Source organism: Pongo abelii, chromosome 2 (genome assembly GCF_028885655.2).
Source record: "Pongo abelii isolate AG06213 chromosome 2, NHGRI_mPonAbe1-v2.0_pri, whole genome shotgun sequence".
Taxonomy (NCBI): Eukaryota; Metazoa; Chordata; class Mammalia; order Primates; family Hominidae; genus Pongo; species Pongo abelii.
The window spans coordinates 108,875,752-108,894,402 of record NC_085928.1 but is presented as its reverse complement, the minus strand read 5'-3'; the positions used below and the strand labels follow the sequence as shown (position 1 = coordinate 108,894,402).

At 51.6% G+C, this 18,651-nt stretch overlaps 1 protein-coding gene across 1 annotated transcript in view; it reads left to right on the top strand.

Moving 5' to 3' along the window:
• The first annotated feature begins 5,378 nt into the window (after positions 1-5,378).
• Positions 5,379-18,651, top strand: part of LIMD1 (LIM domain containing 1) — an 88,200-nt gene continuing 74,927 nt past the window's right edge. The window contains exon 1 of the mRNA XM_009239120.4: positions 5,379-7,527. Within this exon, the coding sequence (XP_009237395.1) occupies positions 6,120-7,527 (1,408 nt within the window). The 5' untranslated portion in view covers positions 5,379-6,119. The remainder of the gene's footprint in view (positions 7,528-18,651) is intronic.

Genomic DNA, 18,651 nt, shown 5'->3' with positions numbered 1-18,651 from the left:
AGCCAACATGGAGAATCCCTAGCTCTACTAAAAATACAAAAAGTTAGCCAGGCGTGGTGGTGTGTGCCTATAATCCCGGCTACTCGGGAGACTGAGGCAGGAGAACTACTTGAACCCAGGAGGTGGAGGTTGCAGTGAGCTGAGACCGTGCCATTGTACTTCAGCCTGAGCAACAAGAGCAAAACTCCATCTCAAAACAAAACAAAACAACAACAACAACAACAAAACCAGAGAGAATAGATTGTAAATATTTCTCATCAGACTTAAGGTCTGTGTTGATGTTAATGCCAGAGAGGTGTAATGAGGCATGTCTGACCCCCACTTTCAGGTTAAATTTTAGAGTGCCCTGACCGAGGAGGAAGTCCATTTAGATGGTTGGGGGGCTTTAGGATTTTATTTTTCGTTAACACCCTGAATTTGCTGGTGCCTTGATCTTGGACTTCCCAGCCTCTCAAACCATGAGAAATATATTTCTGTTGTTTATAAGTCACCTAGTCTGTGTTATTCTGTTATAACAGCCCAAATGGACCAAGACAGTAGTAAAATAGAATACTGAACATGTTTTCATTCAAGAAAACAAAATAAAACATTACTGGTAAACACTTAAACAAAACCATTTACACTCTGCCTACCTACTGATAAAATGTTTTAGCTTTTCAGTATTTTGCTTCTTAAACAACTGTTATGTAAATATAAACACCTTTTTTTGAGATATTAAAGTTGTTTCCAAGCACATGAAACAGACAAAAACAGCCTATATTAAATAACCACAGCTGGGATTCTAAATGCTATGCACAGAATTGGAAAGACCTCTGCCTCTTATGTATTAAACAGCAGCAGTAAAACATCAGTAGTCTCCTGGTCATTTCTAAGAACCCTTTCACAGTGGTATATTATTCAGTTTGATGCCCATGGGATACCATCTTTTTTTTTTTTAATTTTTTTTTTTGAGACAGGGTCTTGTTCTTTCACCCAGGCTGGAGAACAGTGGTGCGATACTACAGGCATGTGCTACCATACCTGGCTAATTTTTTAAAAATTATTTTTTGGTAGAGATGGGATCTCACTATGCTTGTTGCCCAGGCTGGTCTCAAACCCCTGGCCTCAATCATTCCTCCCTCCTTGGCCTCACAAAGTGCTGGGATTACAAGAGGGAGCCACTGTGCTTGGCTGGGATGCCATCTTTATAAGCTATTCTGTAACGGTGTAGGGTGATCCATTGACTAAGAGAGGACAAGCCAGTTGGGGTAGGAAATACATGGATTGTGGATTCAGGTTTGTGTTTAGTTGATGGAGACGGTGCAACTGTTCTAGAATGGCAGTGGGGGTGGAGAGTAATGTCTACAAGCTTCTGGAATGCTGAGCACTTCAGCTAGGCCAAGATGCGGGGAGGCAGGAGGGCATCAAGGATTGTGGGCTCACATAGGTGCCAATGTCACAGGATACTTGGGGTGTTGCTTTTCCAGCCAGAAACCTCTGTGGCCAGTGGTGCCTTTGCCCGAGTTTTGCTCAGGCCTGCTGGTCTTGTTTCGCCCACTTAGCCTGACAGGCTGTGCTCAGCTCGTGCTACTGGTGTGGATCCCATGCTTGCCAAGGGCAAGCCAGGCATGGAGCAGCGGGAGGTGTGTGAGCAAGCAAGCATGGGATCTGGCCACTGCACACAGCCAGGCATGCCAGCTTGGCAGGGCAGGCAGCTCCAGGTGCCAGCACGGGCACAGCTCCCTGCGAGGCTGTGGCTGGACCAGGCGTACCACAGGCAACTTCCACCGCTGGCACTGGGGAATGCAGTGGCACCTGGAAGCTTGGAGACACCAGGAACCGCAGAGCCCCAAAGAGGGTATCATAACCCTGGATTGGGGCACTCCTAGGTCTGGGCTCCCTAAAGGGCTGCAGCTCTTCTCTCCTTCTCTCTTTTCTCCTTCTCTCTTCTCTCTTTTCTCCTTCTCTCTTCTCTCCTTCTCATTGCCCACAACGTGGCAAGTAAGGGGTGTGTTTCAGTCCTGTTTGTGTTACAGTTCTTTTAGTGCCGCCATTTGCCCAGTGGGTCCCAAGTTCTTGTCCTGTGTCCACAAAGAATGAGGTATGCAGACAACCGGAGGGTAAGCAAGGCAGAAAGGAGCCTCATTGAGTGGCAGAACTGTTCTCAGTGGGTATCTCCTTTCCTCAGGCAGGTTGTCCCGATGAGTGTCCAGCTCTCAGTGGAGAAGAGACCCACAGTGGGTAGCTGCCTTCCACAGGCAGGTTGACCCGATGTCTCTGCAGCCTTCAGCAGAGAGACCCAGAGTGGGTAGCTCCTATCTGCAGGCAGGTCATCCCATTGTCTGGCTGAGTCTGGTTTTTTTTATGGACTTCAGAAGGGAGGAAGTGTGTGCTGATTGGTCCACGGGCAGCCATAGGCAGGCCCAGGAAAAGCACCATAAATTCTCACTCCAGTCTGCAGGACTGATAGCCCAGCCCCTAGGCTTCAGGCTGTCCCTGGCTTGAAGGTGGGGCTTCATTGGGGACCCATCCCATTTCACCCAGGAGCCTGATTGCCCCCTGCTGCCATCAACCTGGCACCCATGGCACCCAGGCTGTTCATGTTGAGGGGTGCCTGCAGGTACATGCCGAACTGCCCTCAGCCCCACCCTTGCTTCCCTCCCATGCTCATCGGCACCCAAAGTCTGGAGGGGGGCCGAGGCTGCAGGGGGCTGGTGTGTCAGTGCTGCCCTGAGTGCGTGCACCCCCAGCTGGTTCGTGACAGTACCTGGGCTCAGCTTCAACTTTGCTCCAAAATCAGAATGGGCACCAGGAGAGGCCAGGCAGCAGGAGCAGGCACTTGTGAGGCTGTGGGAGTAGGGGGGCTTTCTAGGTCCCCGGGAGCACAGGGATGCCCAGGTCTGCAGCCACAGCTGGGTGGATGCAGCTGTGCCTGGGAAGGCAGGGCTCCCGCCCCGCCAACTCAGAAGGGAGTGGGGCTCCTGCCTGTTCCTAGCTCCTGCCAGCTCCATGGAGCATGCAGTCCTGGCCACACCTTGCCACTGCAGCCAGCGTCATGGCAGTGGCTGCTCCAGATGGACCACTGCTGCCATCACCAAGACAGGATGAAAAGAGAAGACAAATGTAAGAGCACTGGTTGGTGTCTGTGGCTCCTGCACCAGGGTCCCAGCTGTCCAAACTGAAAACCCAGGAAGCTGGCTCTGAGCTTACTGGACTTTGCACAGGGATGGCCACATATTCCTAGCACTTTGTCAGCTACAACTGCCATATTTGGAGGTCAGGCAAAGTGAGCCAGTCTTCCACTCCAAAATCCAGTTTTTAATTAATAAGTATTACCCAACACCTAAGGAGTGTTTAATTATGATTACCTCTGAGAAAGGGGATGGTAGGCAACTTTTAAAACTTTATATATGTCTGTATTGTTCAAAGTTGTTATAGAAACATGTTACTTGTAGATAAAAAAACAAAAAAAAATTTTTTTAATAAAAATACTTCATTTTAGTATAGTGCTTTATAGCAGTGCTTCTCTAACTTTATTGTGCAAACAAACCGCCCAGAAATCTTGTTAAAATGCAGATTCTGATTCAGTAGGTTGGCAGTGGGGCCTAAGATTCTGCACTTTCAACAAGCTCCCTGGTGATACGGAGTCCATTAACCACACTTTGGGTTTACGGCAGCGGTCCTCAATCTTTTTGGCACCAGTTTCACAGAAGGCAATTTTTTCACAGACAGGGGATGAAACTGTTTTACCTCAGATCATCGGGCATTAGATTCTCATAAGGAGCGTGCAACCTACATTCCTCATGAGGGTAGTTCATAATAAGGTTTGTGCACCCCTCTGAGAATCTAATGCCACTGCTGATCTGACAGGATGCGAAGCTCAGGCGGTAATGCCAGTGATGGGGAGTGGCTGTAAATACAGATGAAGTTTTGCTGGCTTGCCTCCTCTCACCTCCTGCTGTGCCACTCAGTTCCTAACAGGCCACAGACCAGTACTGGTCAGTAGCCCAGGGGTTGGGGACCCCTGGTTTACAGAATATAAAGCACACTCATATATATTATCTTATTTGTTCTCTGTCATAACTGTGGCAGTTAGGGGTTCACTAATTCACTTATTCGACCATTAGGTACTACTATTAATATATGCCAGGCACTTGGCGTACAGATATGGTCAAATGGAGTGGGAAACCTACCACCCAACAAAACAAAAAAAAACGCACGTTAACCAACAAATAAATAATTATAAATAGTTACCAGAACTGAGCTGAAAAAGAACAACAGGAACCACTCCGAGAAGGCCTCTAAGAGGAGGTGACTTCAGCAGGGATGGGAAAGATGAGCCACTCAGTTTAGGGGCAAGCTCTGGGCAGACACCAGGAAGCTCCTGCAGCTAGAGTGCAGGGAGGGAGGGAAGATCCCCAGATCCGGCCCGGAAGGCTGCGGCAAGGGGCCGATTTCAATTTAATTCTGGTGTAAGCACTGAGGATTTAGGTAGACAAGTGTCTGTTCTAATATTTGCCTTAGGATCACGATGGCTGTAGTGTGGGAAATGAAACCTCTCCAGGGTCGCCTGGGAACTGGTATAGGGAGTCCTGGGCCATGTGGGGGCGCCAAGGAGTCAGGCCTGGTGTCTCTGGAGCCGCGCGGATCCACTCGCAGATGGGTCCCTCTACGAATAACGAGCCTACTAGGGCACGTGCTTTTACTGCTGCACTGAGGACGTGAAATGCGCGCGGGCACAACGAGACTTTCTTCTTTTCCGCTCTTTCAGAGGGCCTGGGCTCCCATCTACGCTTTGCTGGTTACGGTGGCATGTTGGGCATTTCCCCCTCTCTGCCTCAGTCTCCCGACCTGTCAAAGAGGACGGTGGGCCAGCCATAGGTGACACGCCCGTGCGCCTCTCCAACAGTGCACCTTGGGCAAGCCGGGCGGCGGGCACAGCCTGGACAGTGCCGGCCTCGAGAGGCACACAGGGCTGGCTTTCCACCGGGGAAACTGAGGCAGTGGAGCAAGGAGCGGCGTCCTCGAAACTCCTCGCAAACTCCCAGCGCCTGTGTTGGGCCCATGCAGGCTACCCAGGCCACCCGTCTCCGAGCGGAGGACCCCGCCCAGCGCTGCCAGGGGCGGGGCCGGGCTGAGGACCCGAGGCTGGAAGGGAGGTCGGAGCACCCAGTTCGGTCCGGGACTCGCAGGGGGCGGCAGTGGCGGCGGCGAACTCCCGTGCAGTCCCAGTGCTAGAGCGTGGGACGGACTTGTGGGGCACCCCTCGGTGTTCTCCAGCCAGACCTGGGGGCGGGAGGCCCAGCCACGCTGCCGGGTGCAGGCCTGCCCCTGGGCGCCCGCCCGCGCGCCGTCCCCGCCCCTCGGCCGCCCCCTCCGCCCCGGCGCGGGCTCGGGACGTGCAGAGCCGGCGAGCGAGCAGCAGGGACTGCGCCTGGCGCACTCACTTCCGCGTCCCGCCGCCCTGCGGTCCGCGCGCGCCGATCCGCCGCCGCCATCGGACAATGGGCCGCCAGCCCCAGCTGCCGTGAACTTCCTGCCGCTGCTCGGCCGCCCGTGCGTCCCGGACGGCGCTCCCGCCAGGCGCCGGCCGGGATCGCAGCTCCGGGGAAGCAGCGGAGGACCCAGCGCCCGGAACGTACCTGCGCCTCAGCCGCCGCGCCTTTGCTCCGTCCCGACTCGCGGCCTCGGCGCCCTCCCGGCCGATTCAGCTTCACCCGGCCCAGTCGGCTGCTGCCTTGCTGTGAGTTTCCGTGTTTGGTTGCCTAAGGAGGATGTGATTTTACTTTTTTGCTGTTTTCTTTTTCCTTTTATAATTTGAAGAGGAGAAAAGAACTCCGCTGAGCAGGCCCGGGACAGCGAAGTGCCACCAGCTACCCCAACAAGGACGTCTCCAGGGGAAAGGGAGTTGGAAGCAAACTTGGTCCAGCTGGCGTTGAGGTCTAAACTTCGGCTGGACTCTTAAGTCCTGGGGTCATGCCCTTCACGCTAGGCAGGTGGAAGTCTTTACTTGTACTGGGCCGAACTTGAGCCCCGACCCTTCGCCAGCATCTCCTCGCTGCCCTCAACACACACACACACACACACACACACACACACACACACGGCACCTGGGCTAGGCCCGGACACCTGTCTGCAGCATGGATAAGTATGACGACCTGGGCCTGGAGGCCAGTAAATTCATCGAGGACCTGAACATGTATGAGGCCTCCAAGGATGGGCTCTTCCGAGTGGACAAGGGTACAGGCAACAACCCCGAGTTTGAGGAAACTCGCAGGGTGTTCGCCACCAAGATGGCCAAAATCCACCTCCAGCAGCAGCAGCAGCAGCTCCTGCAGGAGGAGACCCTGCCCAGGGGTAGCAGAGGCCCTGCCAATGGAGGGGGCCGCCTGGGCCCACAGGCCCGTCGGGAAGTTGTGGGCAGCAAGCTGAGTGTGGATGGTGCTGCCAAGCCTCCTCTTGCTGCCTCGACAGGGGCACCTGGGGCAGTCACCACCCTCGCTGCTGGGCAGCCCCCATACCCACCGCAGGAGCAGAGATCCAGGCCATACCTGCATGGCACAAGGCATGGCAGCCAGGACTGTGGTTCCAGGGAGAGCCCAGCGACTTCTGAGATGTCTGCTTTCCACCAGCCAGGCCCCTGTGAGGATCCTTCCTGCCTCACTCACGGAGACTATTACGACAACCTCTCTTTGGCAAGCCCAAAGTGGGGTGACAAACCAGGAGTGTCCCCCAGCATCGGCCTGAGTGTAGGGAGTGGGTGGCCTGGCTCCCTGGGGAGTGACCCACCACTGCCCAAACCCTGCGGGGACCATCCCCTAAATCACCGACAGCTCTCTCTGAGCTCCAGCAGGTCTTCTGAGGGTAGCCTCGGTGGTCAGAATAGTGGCATTCGTGGCCGCAGCAGCGAGAAGCCAACAGGCCTTTGGTCCACTGCCTCCTCCCAGCGGGTGAGCCCTGGCCTGCCTTCCCCAAACTTGGAGAACGGAGCACCAGTTCTGGGGCCTGTTCAGCCCAGGACCCCTTCTGTGTCAGCACCCCTGGCCCTGAGCTGCCCCAGGCAAGGAGGTCTTCCAAGATCAAACTCGGGGCTGGGGGGTGAGGTTTCAGGTGTGATGTCCAAACCCAATGTGGACCCCCAACCCTGGTTCCAGGATGGGCCCAAATCTTACCTTTCCAATTCTGCCCCGTCATCCTCGCCAGCTGGCCTGGACAGTTCACAGCAGGGTGCAGTCCCTGGGCTGGGGCCGAAGCCTGGCTGCACAGACCTTGGCACTGGTCCCAAGCTCAGCCCCACCAGTCTTGTCCATCCAGTGATGTCCACCCTGCCTGAGTTATCTTGTAAAGAGGGTCCCCTGGGCTGGTCTTCTGATGGTAGCCTGGGACCTGTGCTGCTGGAGAGCCCCAGCTCCCCTAGGGTAAGGCTGCCCTGCCAGCCCCTCGTCCCAGGTCCTGAGCTGAGACCCTCTGCTGCTGAGTTGAAATTAGAAGCCCTCACCCAACGTCTGGAGCGAGAGATGGATGCTCACCCGAAGGCTGATTACTTTGGTGAGTGAGAGGCTGGTGGAGTTGCCCGTGGTGGGGCGATGGGGTTCTTGAGATTGGGGAACATGCCCCCTACCGGGGATGCTGTAGGCTGTAGCTACCTCTCTTTGAGTGGCCTGTTTTTAAATTTTTTTTGTTTTGGGCTTCCTCTTTCAGCTGCTTTTTCTGATTCAGAAACTTGAAAGCATCCTGGGGCAGAAAGCAGACCTTGCAGCTGGGGTTACCCATGTGTGAAGGGTGCAGCAGGGTGGGATTGCTCATGACTGCTCTCAGAAAAGAGAAATGCTGTGACTTTGGATTTCAAGGGTTTTGGGTGTGACTTTAGAGCCTCTTGCAGTGACAGGCTCATATAGGACTTGAGTGGGACCAGCTTTCTCAGGGGCAGGTACCCTTGAGCGTTCAGTCTGTAGTTGGTTGGGCAGATCTGGTTGATCTGGCTGTTTGAGGGACCAGTGATTGAGGCAGGGGCTCTTGACTGCCGTGTGTGTGTGTCTGTGTGTGTGTCTGTGTGTAGGTGGGTACTTGTGTGCGGTTGAGGCAGGTCAAACACTACCATGAAAGACTTGTAGAGCAGTGGTTCTTTTATTTTTTTTTGAGATGGAGTCTCGTTCTGTAGCCCAGGCTAGAGTGCAGTGGCGCAATCTCGGCTCACTGCAACCTCTGCCTCCCGGGTTCAGGCAATTCTCCTGCCTCAGCCTCTTGAGTAGCTGGGACTACAGGCATGTGCCACCACACCTGGGTAATTTTTTTTTTTTTTTTAAGTAGGGATGGGGTTTCACTGCGCTAGCCAGGATGTTCTCAATCTCCTGACCTCGTGATCCGCCTGCCTTGGCCTCCCAAAATGCTGGGATTACAGGCGTGAGCCACCGCGCCTGGCCAGAGCAGTGGTTCCTAAGTGTAGTCCCTGGATCAGCAGCATCCCTTTGCCTGGAAACTGATTAGAAATGGAAATTCTTGGGCCCCACGCAAGACCTACTGAATCAGAAACTGTGGGATGGGACCCAGCCAACCGTGATCCTGCTGTGTGGTGAGATTTGAGCCCTGCTGCACCATGTGCCTCCTAACCCAGCCCACACCCAGGTAACAGCCAACAGCCAGGTTGCACCACAGCCGTGGCACAAACTATGATGGAAAATGTGTCTTCCTGGTTTTACTCAAACTTGCATGTTTTGTTTTATTCTGTTTTTTAAAACCACAAATTCTTGGAGACTGCTAGCTTCAACTTTTTTTCTTTGCACGGGGTTTAGTGGTAGCTATATCTTTCTGTTGAGTAATGACTGGTTGTCTCATAAGAGAGCTAACTAGAAAGACAGCCTATTCGCAGAGAATCGGAGGGATTTTTCTTTTTCATTTATTAACTTTGGATAATTGACCCCCGTGTTCCCCATAGCCTGAGTCCTGCTGGGGTAGCAGCTCTGCCTAATGGAGGGCAGGGACAGGGAAGGCCCTGGGAGAGGAAGACAGCTGGCTTACTGCTGTCAGTCTACACTTATTCTCCATAAACGAGCAAGTGTCCCAAGGTCCTTTGAGGGACCAGGGTCTGAGGCACTGGGCTGCTGGATGTGTGCAACTTATGGTAGCATTGTGTTTTGCTTCTCATGAGAACCTCGTGAGAGCCAGTTCTCACCCCATACTCAGCAGGCTGAGGTCAGGGTAACTGTTTATGGCTTACTTTTTAAAAATTTTTATTTATTTATTTATTTATTTATTTATTTATTTATTTTGAGACAAGGTCTTGCCTTATTGCCCAGGCTGGAGTGCAGTGCAGCCTAGACCTCCCGGACTCAAGGCATCTTCCTACCTCAGCCTCCTGAGTATCTAGGACTACTTAGGAGGAAGCAGGGGAGGAAGGGGACATGGAGGTGGGTGGGTCCTCTCTAGGTTGCCCAGGCTGTTCTCCTGGGCTCAAGTGATCTTCCTGCCTCAGCCTCCGAAAGTGCTAGGATTACAGGTGTGAGCCACTGTGCCCGGCCTACTGGTTTATTTTTTAAAGCACATGGCACCATCTTACTGTGAATTATCTTTTCTCCTCAGCACATTCCCACATTTGGGAGTAATAGTTAGCTGGAAATACTGTGGGTCTTTTAATTTAAACTTTTGTTTAGTTGTAAATTTCAAGCTCATTGGACAACACAGCAGTTTTATTTATCTTGGGATGCAAGTTTATGCTCTGCATCAGAGCAGCGGTATTAGCTGACACTACTCATCCATTCAGCATATATTAAAATTTATTGAGCACCTATCTTGAGGCCATGCTCTGTTCCAGGTCTTGGGGATACATAGTGAACAGGACAGACGGGAACCTCTGCCTCCCTGGAGCAGACAATGTAGTAGAAGGAGGCAGGGAGTGAATGAAGTAAATAAGCAAGTACTAGGGAGAGAATCAAGGTAGAGAAAGGGAATGGAGCCCTGGGGCTGGGGGTGGCAGAGAGATTTCCAGTTTTAAATTGGGTGATCAGGGAATGTCCCACCGGGAAGATGCATTTGAGCAAAGGCAGGCAGGAGACTGGACCATGTGTTTTCCCAGGGAAATGGTGTTCTTGGCAGAGCAGACAGCAAGCACAGAGTCCCTGTAGGCCTGGTCTGTGCTGGGCACTGTACTGAACACTTGATGCTGACTATTGAATTGACTGGTCACAGCCTCCTCGGAAGCTGGTTCTGCCATTATGCCCATTCTACTGATGAGGAAACGGAAGCTCAGGAAGATTAAATTACTTACTGGCGGTGTCACAGGTCATATTGGGTACTGCTGGGACTTGAACCTGACAGTTCTGTTCAGCCTCAGGGCCCATGTGTCTAACCAGCATTGCCAAACTGTCTCCCAAGCAGAGATTTGGAAGCCTATTTTATTTATTTAATGTTTTTTTTTTAATTGAGATGAAATTCACATAACGCAAAATTAACCATTTTGAAGTGAACAATTCAGTGGTGTTTAATATTAATACATTCACAACGTTGTACAATGAACACCTCCGTCCAGTTCCAAAATGTTTTCATCAACCCAAAAGGAAACCCCATACCCATAAAGCAATTGCTCCCTGTTTCCCCCCATCCCCTCCCAGCTCCTGGCGACAACCAATGTGCGTTCTGTCCCTATGGCATTACCTATTCTGGAATTTCATTTAGAAATGGAATTCTGTATTTTATTCATTTTTTGTATAAACTTCACAGATAAGCAAGCACGCACAGTGAAAATCGAGCCTCTTTCCCTGGTCTGTCTAGTCAAGTGTTCTGTGTGTAATGAGCATGTGTGTGTTTCTGCCAGCCCCAGTGGTGGCATGCTGTTCCACTGCACAGCATCTTGGCAGTGGCTCTACATCAGCATGTGTTCAGTTGGCTATACGTGGCTGCTGTGCAATGTGCCCAGGTCACCTAAGCAGCCCTCACTGATGGGCCTTTGGAATGTACCCATCTACAAGGGGCAGGCGTAGCTGCAAGATGAGCTCCCAGGAGTGGGACTGTGGGGCTGCATGGTTTGTGTCCTTTAGGTGTGGCTTGGTTGCTTCCTGCAGAGCTCGTGCCAGGGCTGAGCTGCCAGCTGTGTAGGAGAGGGTTTGCCCCACACCTGCTTTGGTGGCAGAGCTTCCATCTGCTCTTCTGTGACCTACCTTGGGGCAGAGGAGGAAGTCTTTTGGTCTGAGGATTGGCAGTCTTTGCCTGGCCCTGTGTGGGGACCTTGAAGAGACCACATGCTCCTCCAGACCACTCCTCCCTTGTCGGTAGCCGGAGGAGGCTGGACAGCTGAGGGGCTCACCCCCACATATACTTTTCCCTCCCCTACATCTGGTATTACTTGAAAGATTTTGTCTACCCAACACGCTACACTTGTTAAATAATGGTTAGATTCTACTTCCAAATAGAAGAATGTTTAATGGTGCAGAGCGCTTGGCAGTGAGAGTCAGAGTGACTGAACTCCCCATGAGAGGTGATGTCACTCAGGCCAAAAGCAAAGCAAAGTAGATGTTTGGGTTAGCTTGGGCCCCTTCCTAGATTGAACCGAAGGTGTCCCTTTGGGTATTTGACTTTGTGGAAAGAGCTTGTGAATCCTGGTTGCCACCTTTGTAAGCCCTTAGAGTCTCAAGATGCCCAGTTTCCAGTTACTGATTAACTTGGCACGGGAACTCTCCTGGCACTTTCCATGGCTGGTCTTTGTGAGTTTAGTAAAATAGGATCCTACAGAGGTGTGTCTCTTTCCCTACTCTGCTGGGCCTACTTCCTCCTCCAGCCACCCTCCCCACCCCCTGCCCGCGTGGCCTCTTTGTGTCTCTCTGTCCATGTTGTTGGGTTTTTGGTCTTCTAGGTGTTGCTCCTGGCCTACACCACCTAGTACAGTGTGGCTTCTGTTTTAGCACCACTGCTGACGCTGCAGAGGTGAGTTGCAGAGGGCACCGTGCCTTTGTTAGTTGTGCCCCACCGTCTCCTCCATGTGATCCACCTATCTTCCTCACACTGGTCCTCTTCTCCCTTTCTAAGGAAAAAGGACACAAGCTGGGTGTGGTGGCTTACACCTGTAATCCCAGTCAATCAAGAGACTGAGGCAGGAGAATTGCTTGAGCCCAGGAGTTTAAGATCAGCCTGGGCAATATAGTGAGACCCCATCTCTACAAAAAACACAAAAATTAGCCAGGTGTGGTGGTGCACACCTGTAGTCCCAGCTACTTGGGAGGCCGAAGTGGGAAGATTGCTTGAGCCCAGGAGGTTGAGGCTGCAGTGAGCTATGATCATGCCACTGCACTCCAGCCTGAGTGACAGAGCGAGACCCTGTCTCAAAACAAAAACAAAAACAAAAAACCCCACAAATAAACCACTTGTCATAGGCTGGGTTTCCTGGGAAGCTGACTGAGACAAAGTTGACCCTACAAGGGCTTATTAAAAGGTGCTTTTGGGGTCCCCACCTGTGGAAGGTGGAGAAGGAATCAGGGGTGGGTAGAGGAGAGCTGAGCTGCTGGGACCTGACTCTGCAGGGAGCCTGGGAGCTGGAAAAGTCCTTTAGGGTCGTCCTAGTTGGCCTGACATGGCCTGGCCTTCACACTCCCTCGTGGATCAGCTGTTGGCTGTGGGCTGCCCAGGAAGATGGTGACTTTGGGTGAGGCAGCTCTGTGCAGCTGGGGCAGTCTCTCCAGGGGCTGACAGGAGGGCAACCTGCCTGCCGCACCCCAGCAGCTGCGCCCTCCCCTGTTCTCTCCTTCATCGAAGGGCCTTTGCAGCATCCCCACAGCGCCCCCTTCTCGAGGCAGGTAGGAGCGGGTGACTTGGGCATTATGGTTCTAGTAGTAGCTACCATGTGTCCAGCAGTGTGCCAGGCACTGGGGTTCAGTGCTTTGTGGGCCTTGTTGGCATTTAACCTGCACACTTAGTTTTGATGTAGGCACCATTCTTTGTTTACAGTTGAGAAACTGAGGCCAGAGGGGTTAAGTGCATTGCTCAAGACCACGTGGATACAAGTAGTGGTGCTCCCACACCAGTCGGGATTTTCCTTCTGCTCTGACCACTTGCATGGTGGGACTAGGTGGTCTGTCACGTCTGAGTGGATGCCTTCTATTGCCCCTCCAGATTCACTCTCCACACAAGTACTGTAGGGAGCATTTGTGGGCTCCTTGCCTTTTCCATGCCTTCTTTCCCCACATTTCAGGCTGTGGCCTTTTTTTTTTTTTTTTTTTTTTTTTTTTTTGAGACAGAGTCTTGCTCTGTCGCCCAGGATGGAGTCCAGTGGTGAGGTCTTGGCTCACTGCAAGCTCCACCTCCCGGGTTCAAGCCATTCTTCTGCCTCAGCCTCCCGGGTAGCTGGGACTGCAGGCACCCGCCACCATGCCCGGCTAATTTTTTATATATATGTTTTTGGTAGAGATGGGGTTTCACCGTGTTAGCCAGGATGATCTCGATCTCCTCACCTCGTGATCCACCCTCCTTGGCCTCCCAAAGTGCTGGGATTACAGGCGTGAGCCGCTGCGCCCAGCCTGGGCTGTGGATTTTTGTGTCCCCTGGACCTGAAGCCCCTGTGCTCACCCTCCCTGCTGTAGGTGGGCCTGGTGATCCGTCACTGCTAAAGCTAACCAGGAGAGAGCTACATTCTGCTCGCTTGGGGAGAAGGTTCTGCCAGACTTCGTTAGGACCAGAGGGGTGGGAAAGGCAAGAATAAGCAGGTTCCAGAGTCTCCTGTACCCAGGAAGTAGATGGACAGGCCTGCTCCTCACCAGCATGGAGAAAGGAAAGGTTGGCATTGTGTTTGGTTTTTCTGTCCTTGGTGGATGTCCTTTCAGCAGTATCCTAACCCAGAAAACTGCAGTGGCAGACCCCGCTTAGCCTGGGAGCCTGAAAGCAGATGTGACTCCTCCTGAGAATGGCCCTGCCCTGACCAGGGCCAGGGAGCCTGTCTTATCTGATTTACTTTCCTGGCAATGCATAGGGTTAAACGAGCAGTCCAAGCAAGGAACATGTGGATGTCCTATCTACGTACCTACATGTCCTATTTGCATGACTACAGATGTCCTATCTGCATGTCTGCATGACTACAGATACCCTTCCATCTGACAGTCTATTGCACACTGAGCTGCTCCTCGTCTTCATGACATTTTTTTTTTTTTTTTAATTGAGACGGAGTCTCACTCCATCACCCAGGCTGGAGTGCAGTGGTGCGATCTTGGCTCACTGCAGCCACCGCCTCCCCGGGTTTAAGCGATTCTCCTGCCTCAGCCTCCTGAACAGCTGGGATTACAGGCACACACCACCATGCCCAGCTAATTTTTGTATTTTCAGTAGAGATGGGGTTTCGCCATGTTGGCCGGGCTGGTCTTGAGCTCTTGACCTCACGTGATCCGCCCGCCTTGGCTTCCCAAAGTGCTGGGATTATAGGCGTGAGCCACTGCACCTGGCCCTTCATGACTTTTTAATTACTGTTTATCAGACTTTGTTAGCAATAGATGCTTGAAATATGGTGCTTAATTCTAGCCTAGATTAAAAAATCGAGCATTTTTCACATAAAAGGAAACAACATGGGCTAGTCTTGTAATAAAGCAGCCCCTCCAGAATTCCAGGATAGAGGTCTGTCTGTGTTCCCCAGAGGCACTGGCTAACCAGCCTCCTCCCATATCAGGCATTTCATTAAACCCAAACCAACTGCCGAAGTGGAAGAAAGTGACAGAAGCTCAACAGCCGTGTGCCTCTGTCTGAGTGACTGGCATAACTAGATGTGATGACCTGGGGACTGCCACCAGAATGCCTTTTGGAGATGTGCCATAATTTGAACCAGCTGAATCCAGGTTTCCATTGACATGGAAGTAAATTTCTGATTCTGCTGGTAACATTTGTCAGTGACATTCAAGACTCCAATCTCTCTGGCCCTGCAGATGCACACCCTGGGATATGGGGATGCCCAGTCCTTTAGACATTGGGCAGCCTGTGTGCATTCTTTTAAAAAATTGAGGCAGAGTCTCACCATATTGCTTAGGCTGGTTTTGAACTCCCAGCCTCAAGTGATCTCCCACCTCAGCCTCCCAAAGTGCTGGGATTACAGTCGTGAGCCACCGTGGCCAGCCCATGCATTTTTTTTAATGGGCCAGGCAATCTTCCTAAGTCAGGAAGGCATGTATTCTTAACCTTTTATTGATGTATAATGTACACATATCATAGATGTTCACAAAGTGAACCCATCTGTATAGCCAACACCCAGATCAAGACAGAACATGACCATCACCCAGGAAGCTCCTTGTGCCCCTGTACAGTCACCACCAGTGTCCAAGGATCAGTTGTCTGATTTCTGATAGCAAAAATGAGCTTTTAAACAAACATGGGATTTGATGTAACTTTTAAAAACTTGAAAAATGTAAAAACACATTATGGCATGTTTGGGGATAGATGAATGGAGATCGTGTGGCTGACCTGGGTGAAGCTTGGGCTGGAGACAACAAGGAGTTGGTGCCGTCTGCCCAGGGCCACCTCCACTGTATGTCCTCCTGGGCTGGAAGCTCACCCTGTAACAGCGGTGACTCCTGTGTGGTCAGTGGTCAAGGACTGGATACCGTCTCGGTCCTCTGTGTTCTCTGAAGGGATGTGACTACATCATGTACCTCAGCCCCGTCCCTGCATGCCGTCTCTCTGCACAGCACTTCTCTTCAGAGTTTTCCAGGGGTAGAGGTGAGGAAGCTCTCAAACTTCATTTAGATAGGTTCATCTTTTTGCTCAATCAGCAGGTCAATGATGCATACGTGTCAGGTCACACTGTGTCCTCAGCACTGGGTTGAGTGCTGTGGGGAAGGACAGCCAGTGCGATGGATTCACACTCCTCTCACTGTGACCTTGGAGACCCTCACTCTGGCCCACCCCTCCTGTGCCTCACCTTGCTCCTTCTTCCCCATCATCCCAGCCTTGTTTTCTCTGAGCCTGTTGAGGACCTTGCCTTGGCGGCTCCCAACGGATGTCCTTCTGGCCAGTGCTGTGCTGCCAGTGCCACCAATCCCTTCCAAGCAGGCCGGTCTTCTGGGAGCCGTAGCCCTGGCACATCCTGACATGGATTCCCACAGCGTCTGCCTGTCCCGTCACGCTTTCTCTCTGGGGTCCTCCCTCCGTGGTATGGTATGTTTCTGCTCTGTTCTTTTGTGACCAGGAAAGAATGTCTTGTTTCTTCCATCCAGCCCTCCTGCTCTTTCCATTAACAGTCCAGAACATGAAACGGATATTTTGACACGATCATTCTTGCCAGGGGTTTTAAAAAGTTATGTTTCTTTACATCTGTTGATTTGTGACTGTCACATAGGAGACAGAACTGTGCAAGAAAGACACATATTTGGGAGTCAGGAAACCAGGTCTTCTGGGCCTGATCCCACCAGCAGCTCAGGGTGTGATGTTGGGCAAGTCCCTCTAGCTCTGTTGAGCCAAGATGACCTCTCAGGGTCCTGCTTGGCCCAAAGTCCTGTGACAGTGGCATTGGGTATAACTAGATGCCTGGATTTCAGCTAACCAAGTAACAGGGACTGGGCAGCATTATTGTTGGCAGTGGCAGAGAGCCTGGAAAGGCAGAGGCCAAGCGGCCTGGCATCCCAGCCCCTTTCTAGACCTCTACAGAATTAAAAAACAATTTTAATTTTTAGTTATGGTTACATTTGCAATTGTAAGTGGTAATCATTTTTACTTTAGATATTCTGGAAAATACATACAATTAAAGAAGAAACATGAATCACTCACGTAACTTCCATTCTTAGAATAATCAGTGTTAAGATTGTCTGCAGAAAGTATCCAGTACAAAGTAGTGGCTGAGCCCACTGGTGATAGAGAATGTATCAGGCACTGTGATTCTTAGATCTCTGGCCAAATGTAGAATCATTTACTGGGCTAAAGGCCAATTTGCGTGGAAGAGTGCATCTAATTAAAGTGAGATTAGAAAGGACGAAAGGTGTCCTTTAGGAAACAACCACACGTGGCAAGCCACTGGTATGATGATGATCACCAACCCTGCAGGCCTTTTGAGGCACTCATTCCAGTTAAACTTGTCATCCTTAGTGCAGGGGGCAACTGGGAGCTCTGGTTTGTGGCACTCACTGTCCTTGTTTGTACTGGCATGACCCAGTCCTCTCCGTGGGCTCCTGTGGCGCCCTGGGCGTTGCTGGGTCTCAGGCCTGATCATTTGTCATAGGACAGTGGCCTCAGGCCCAGCAGTGTCTGGGCCAGTCTCCCTTCTTTGTCCCAGTGCCCCACATGCTGTGGGCTCCGTGGATGCCTGTTGAAGGAGCGGAGAGACTTCCATTAGGCCGTGAAGGTGGAATAAGGGATTTTTAGATGGGGTTATGGCTCTGAGACAGTTTTACTAAAATTTGTCTAGCAATTTCTCTCTGCCAGACACTTTTCTAAGCACTTCTTATGCTTTTCTCACCTGTATTAAGTTGTTCAATCCTCCCAACAACCCTACTTTATTATCCCCATTTCACAGATGGGGAAACTGAGCTACACAGAAGTTAAGTGGCCTGCCTAGTGCTTTTACGAAGTATCTTTGCTGAGTCTGGCTGCTGAGTTGGAGATTTTGACCACTGTGTTGTGCTGCCTCTTAGCTCTTGGAAGTTTCTCCTTTCTAACAAAGAAGAAACTTCAGGGGCTACTGTGGCTAGGGTAGGTCAAGGCTGAGGTCTTTTTGTACTCTGGTGGAGCCAGGGCCATTCCAGGAGCAGCAAAGAAGGCAGAGTGTGGAGGCATGCCTGAGCTGACTGGAGGAGTTGGGTCCCACTCTTGCAATGAGAGGCTGTCTCCAGCTTTCTCTTTTGTCCAGGAGCCTGTGCCTGCACAAGTGCCTCCCTGCAGGGCAGTGGACAGAGCCCCAGAGGCTCAGAGGCACATGGGCTGCCTTGTGTTCCTCTGAAGGGGTGTGGGTTAGGGCAAGTGGACCATGTCCTCAGGGGTGCTTGTGTGATATCCCCAAGTGCTGCAGGCATAGGTAGGGGTGTGCCAGCCCATACTTCCCTTGGGCGTGAGCAGGATGCCTCGTCTGGGGGTCAGGAGCAACCCCAGGCTGTGTGCAGAGGTGCTTGAACCAAATTTTGTTTTGTTTTGTTTTGTTTTGTTTTTTGTTTTTGAGGCAGAGTCTCGCTCTGTTGCCCAGGCTGGAGTGCAGTGGCAATATCTCAGCTCACTGCAGCCTTGCTTCCCAGTTTCAAGCAATTCTCATGCCTCAGCTTCTCAAGTACCTGGGATTACAGGCACATTCCACCTTGGCTGGCTAATTTCTGTATTTTTAGTGGAGATGGGGTTTCACCTTGTTGGCCAGGCTGGTCTCGAACTCCTGACCTCAAGTGATCCACCCGCCTTGGCCTCCCAAAGTGCTGAGATTACAGGTGTGAGCCACCATGCCTGGCCTATAACCAAATTTTGGATGATACTGTCCTTAGAGTCCATCCAGCAAACTGAACAGAAACCTTGTCCTAAAACAAAACAGGTCACTGAAATTTCCAAGGCGTGGCAACGCAGGGTAGCACTTGCCAGCGAATATTTATATCCACTCCAGTTTTTGTTTTCCATTTTTCCCCTTACAGGGAAACAAGCTGGACACAGGGTCTCAGGGTCACACTGGAAGGCAGGAGACTTTCTGCTTGAGTGTTTCAAAGGGAGTTCTTAGGATCCACAGCCAGGTTATTTTTAAGTTTT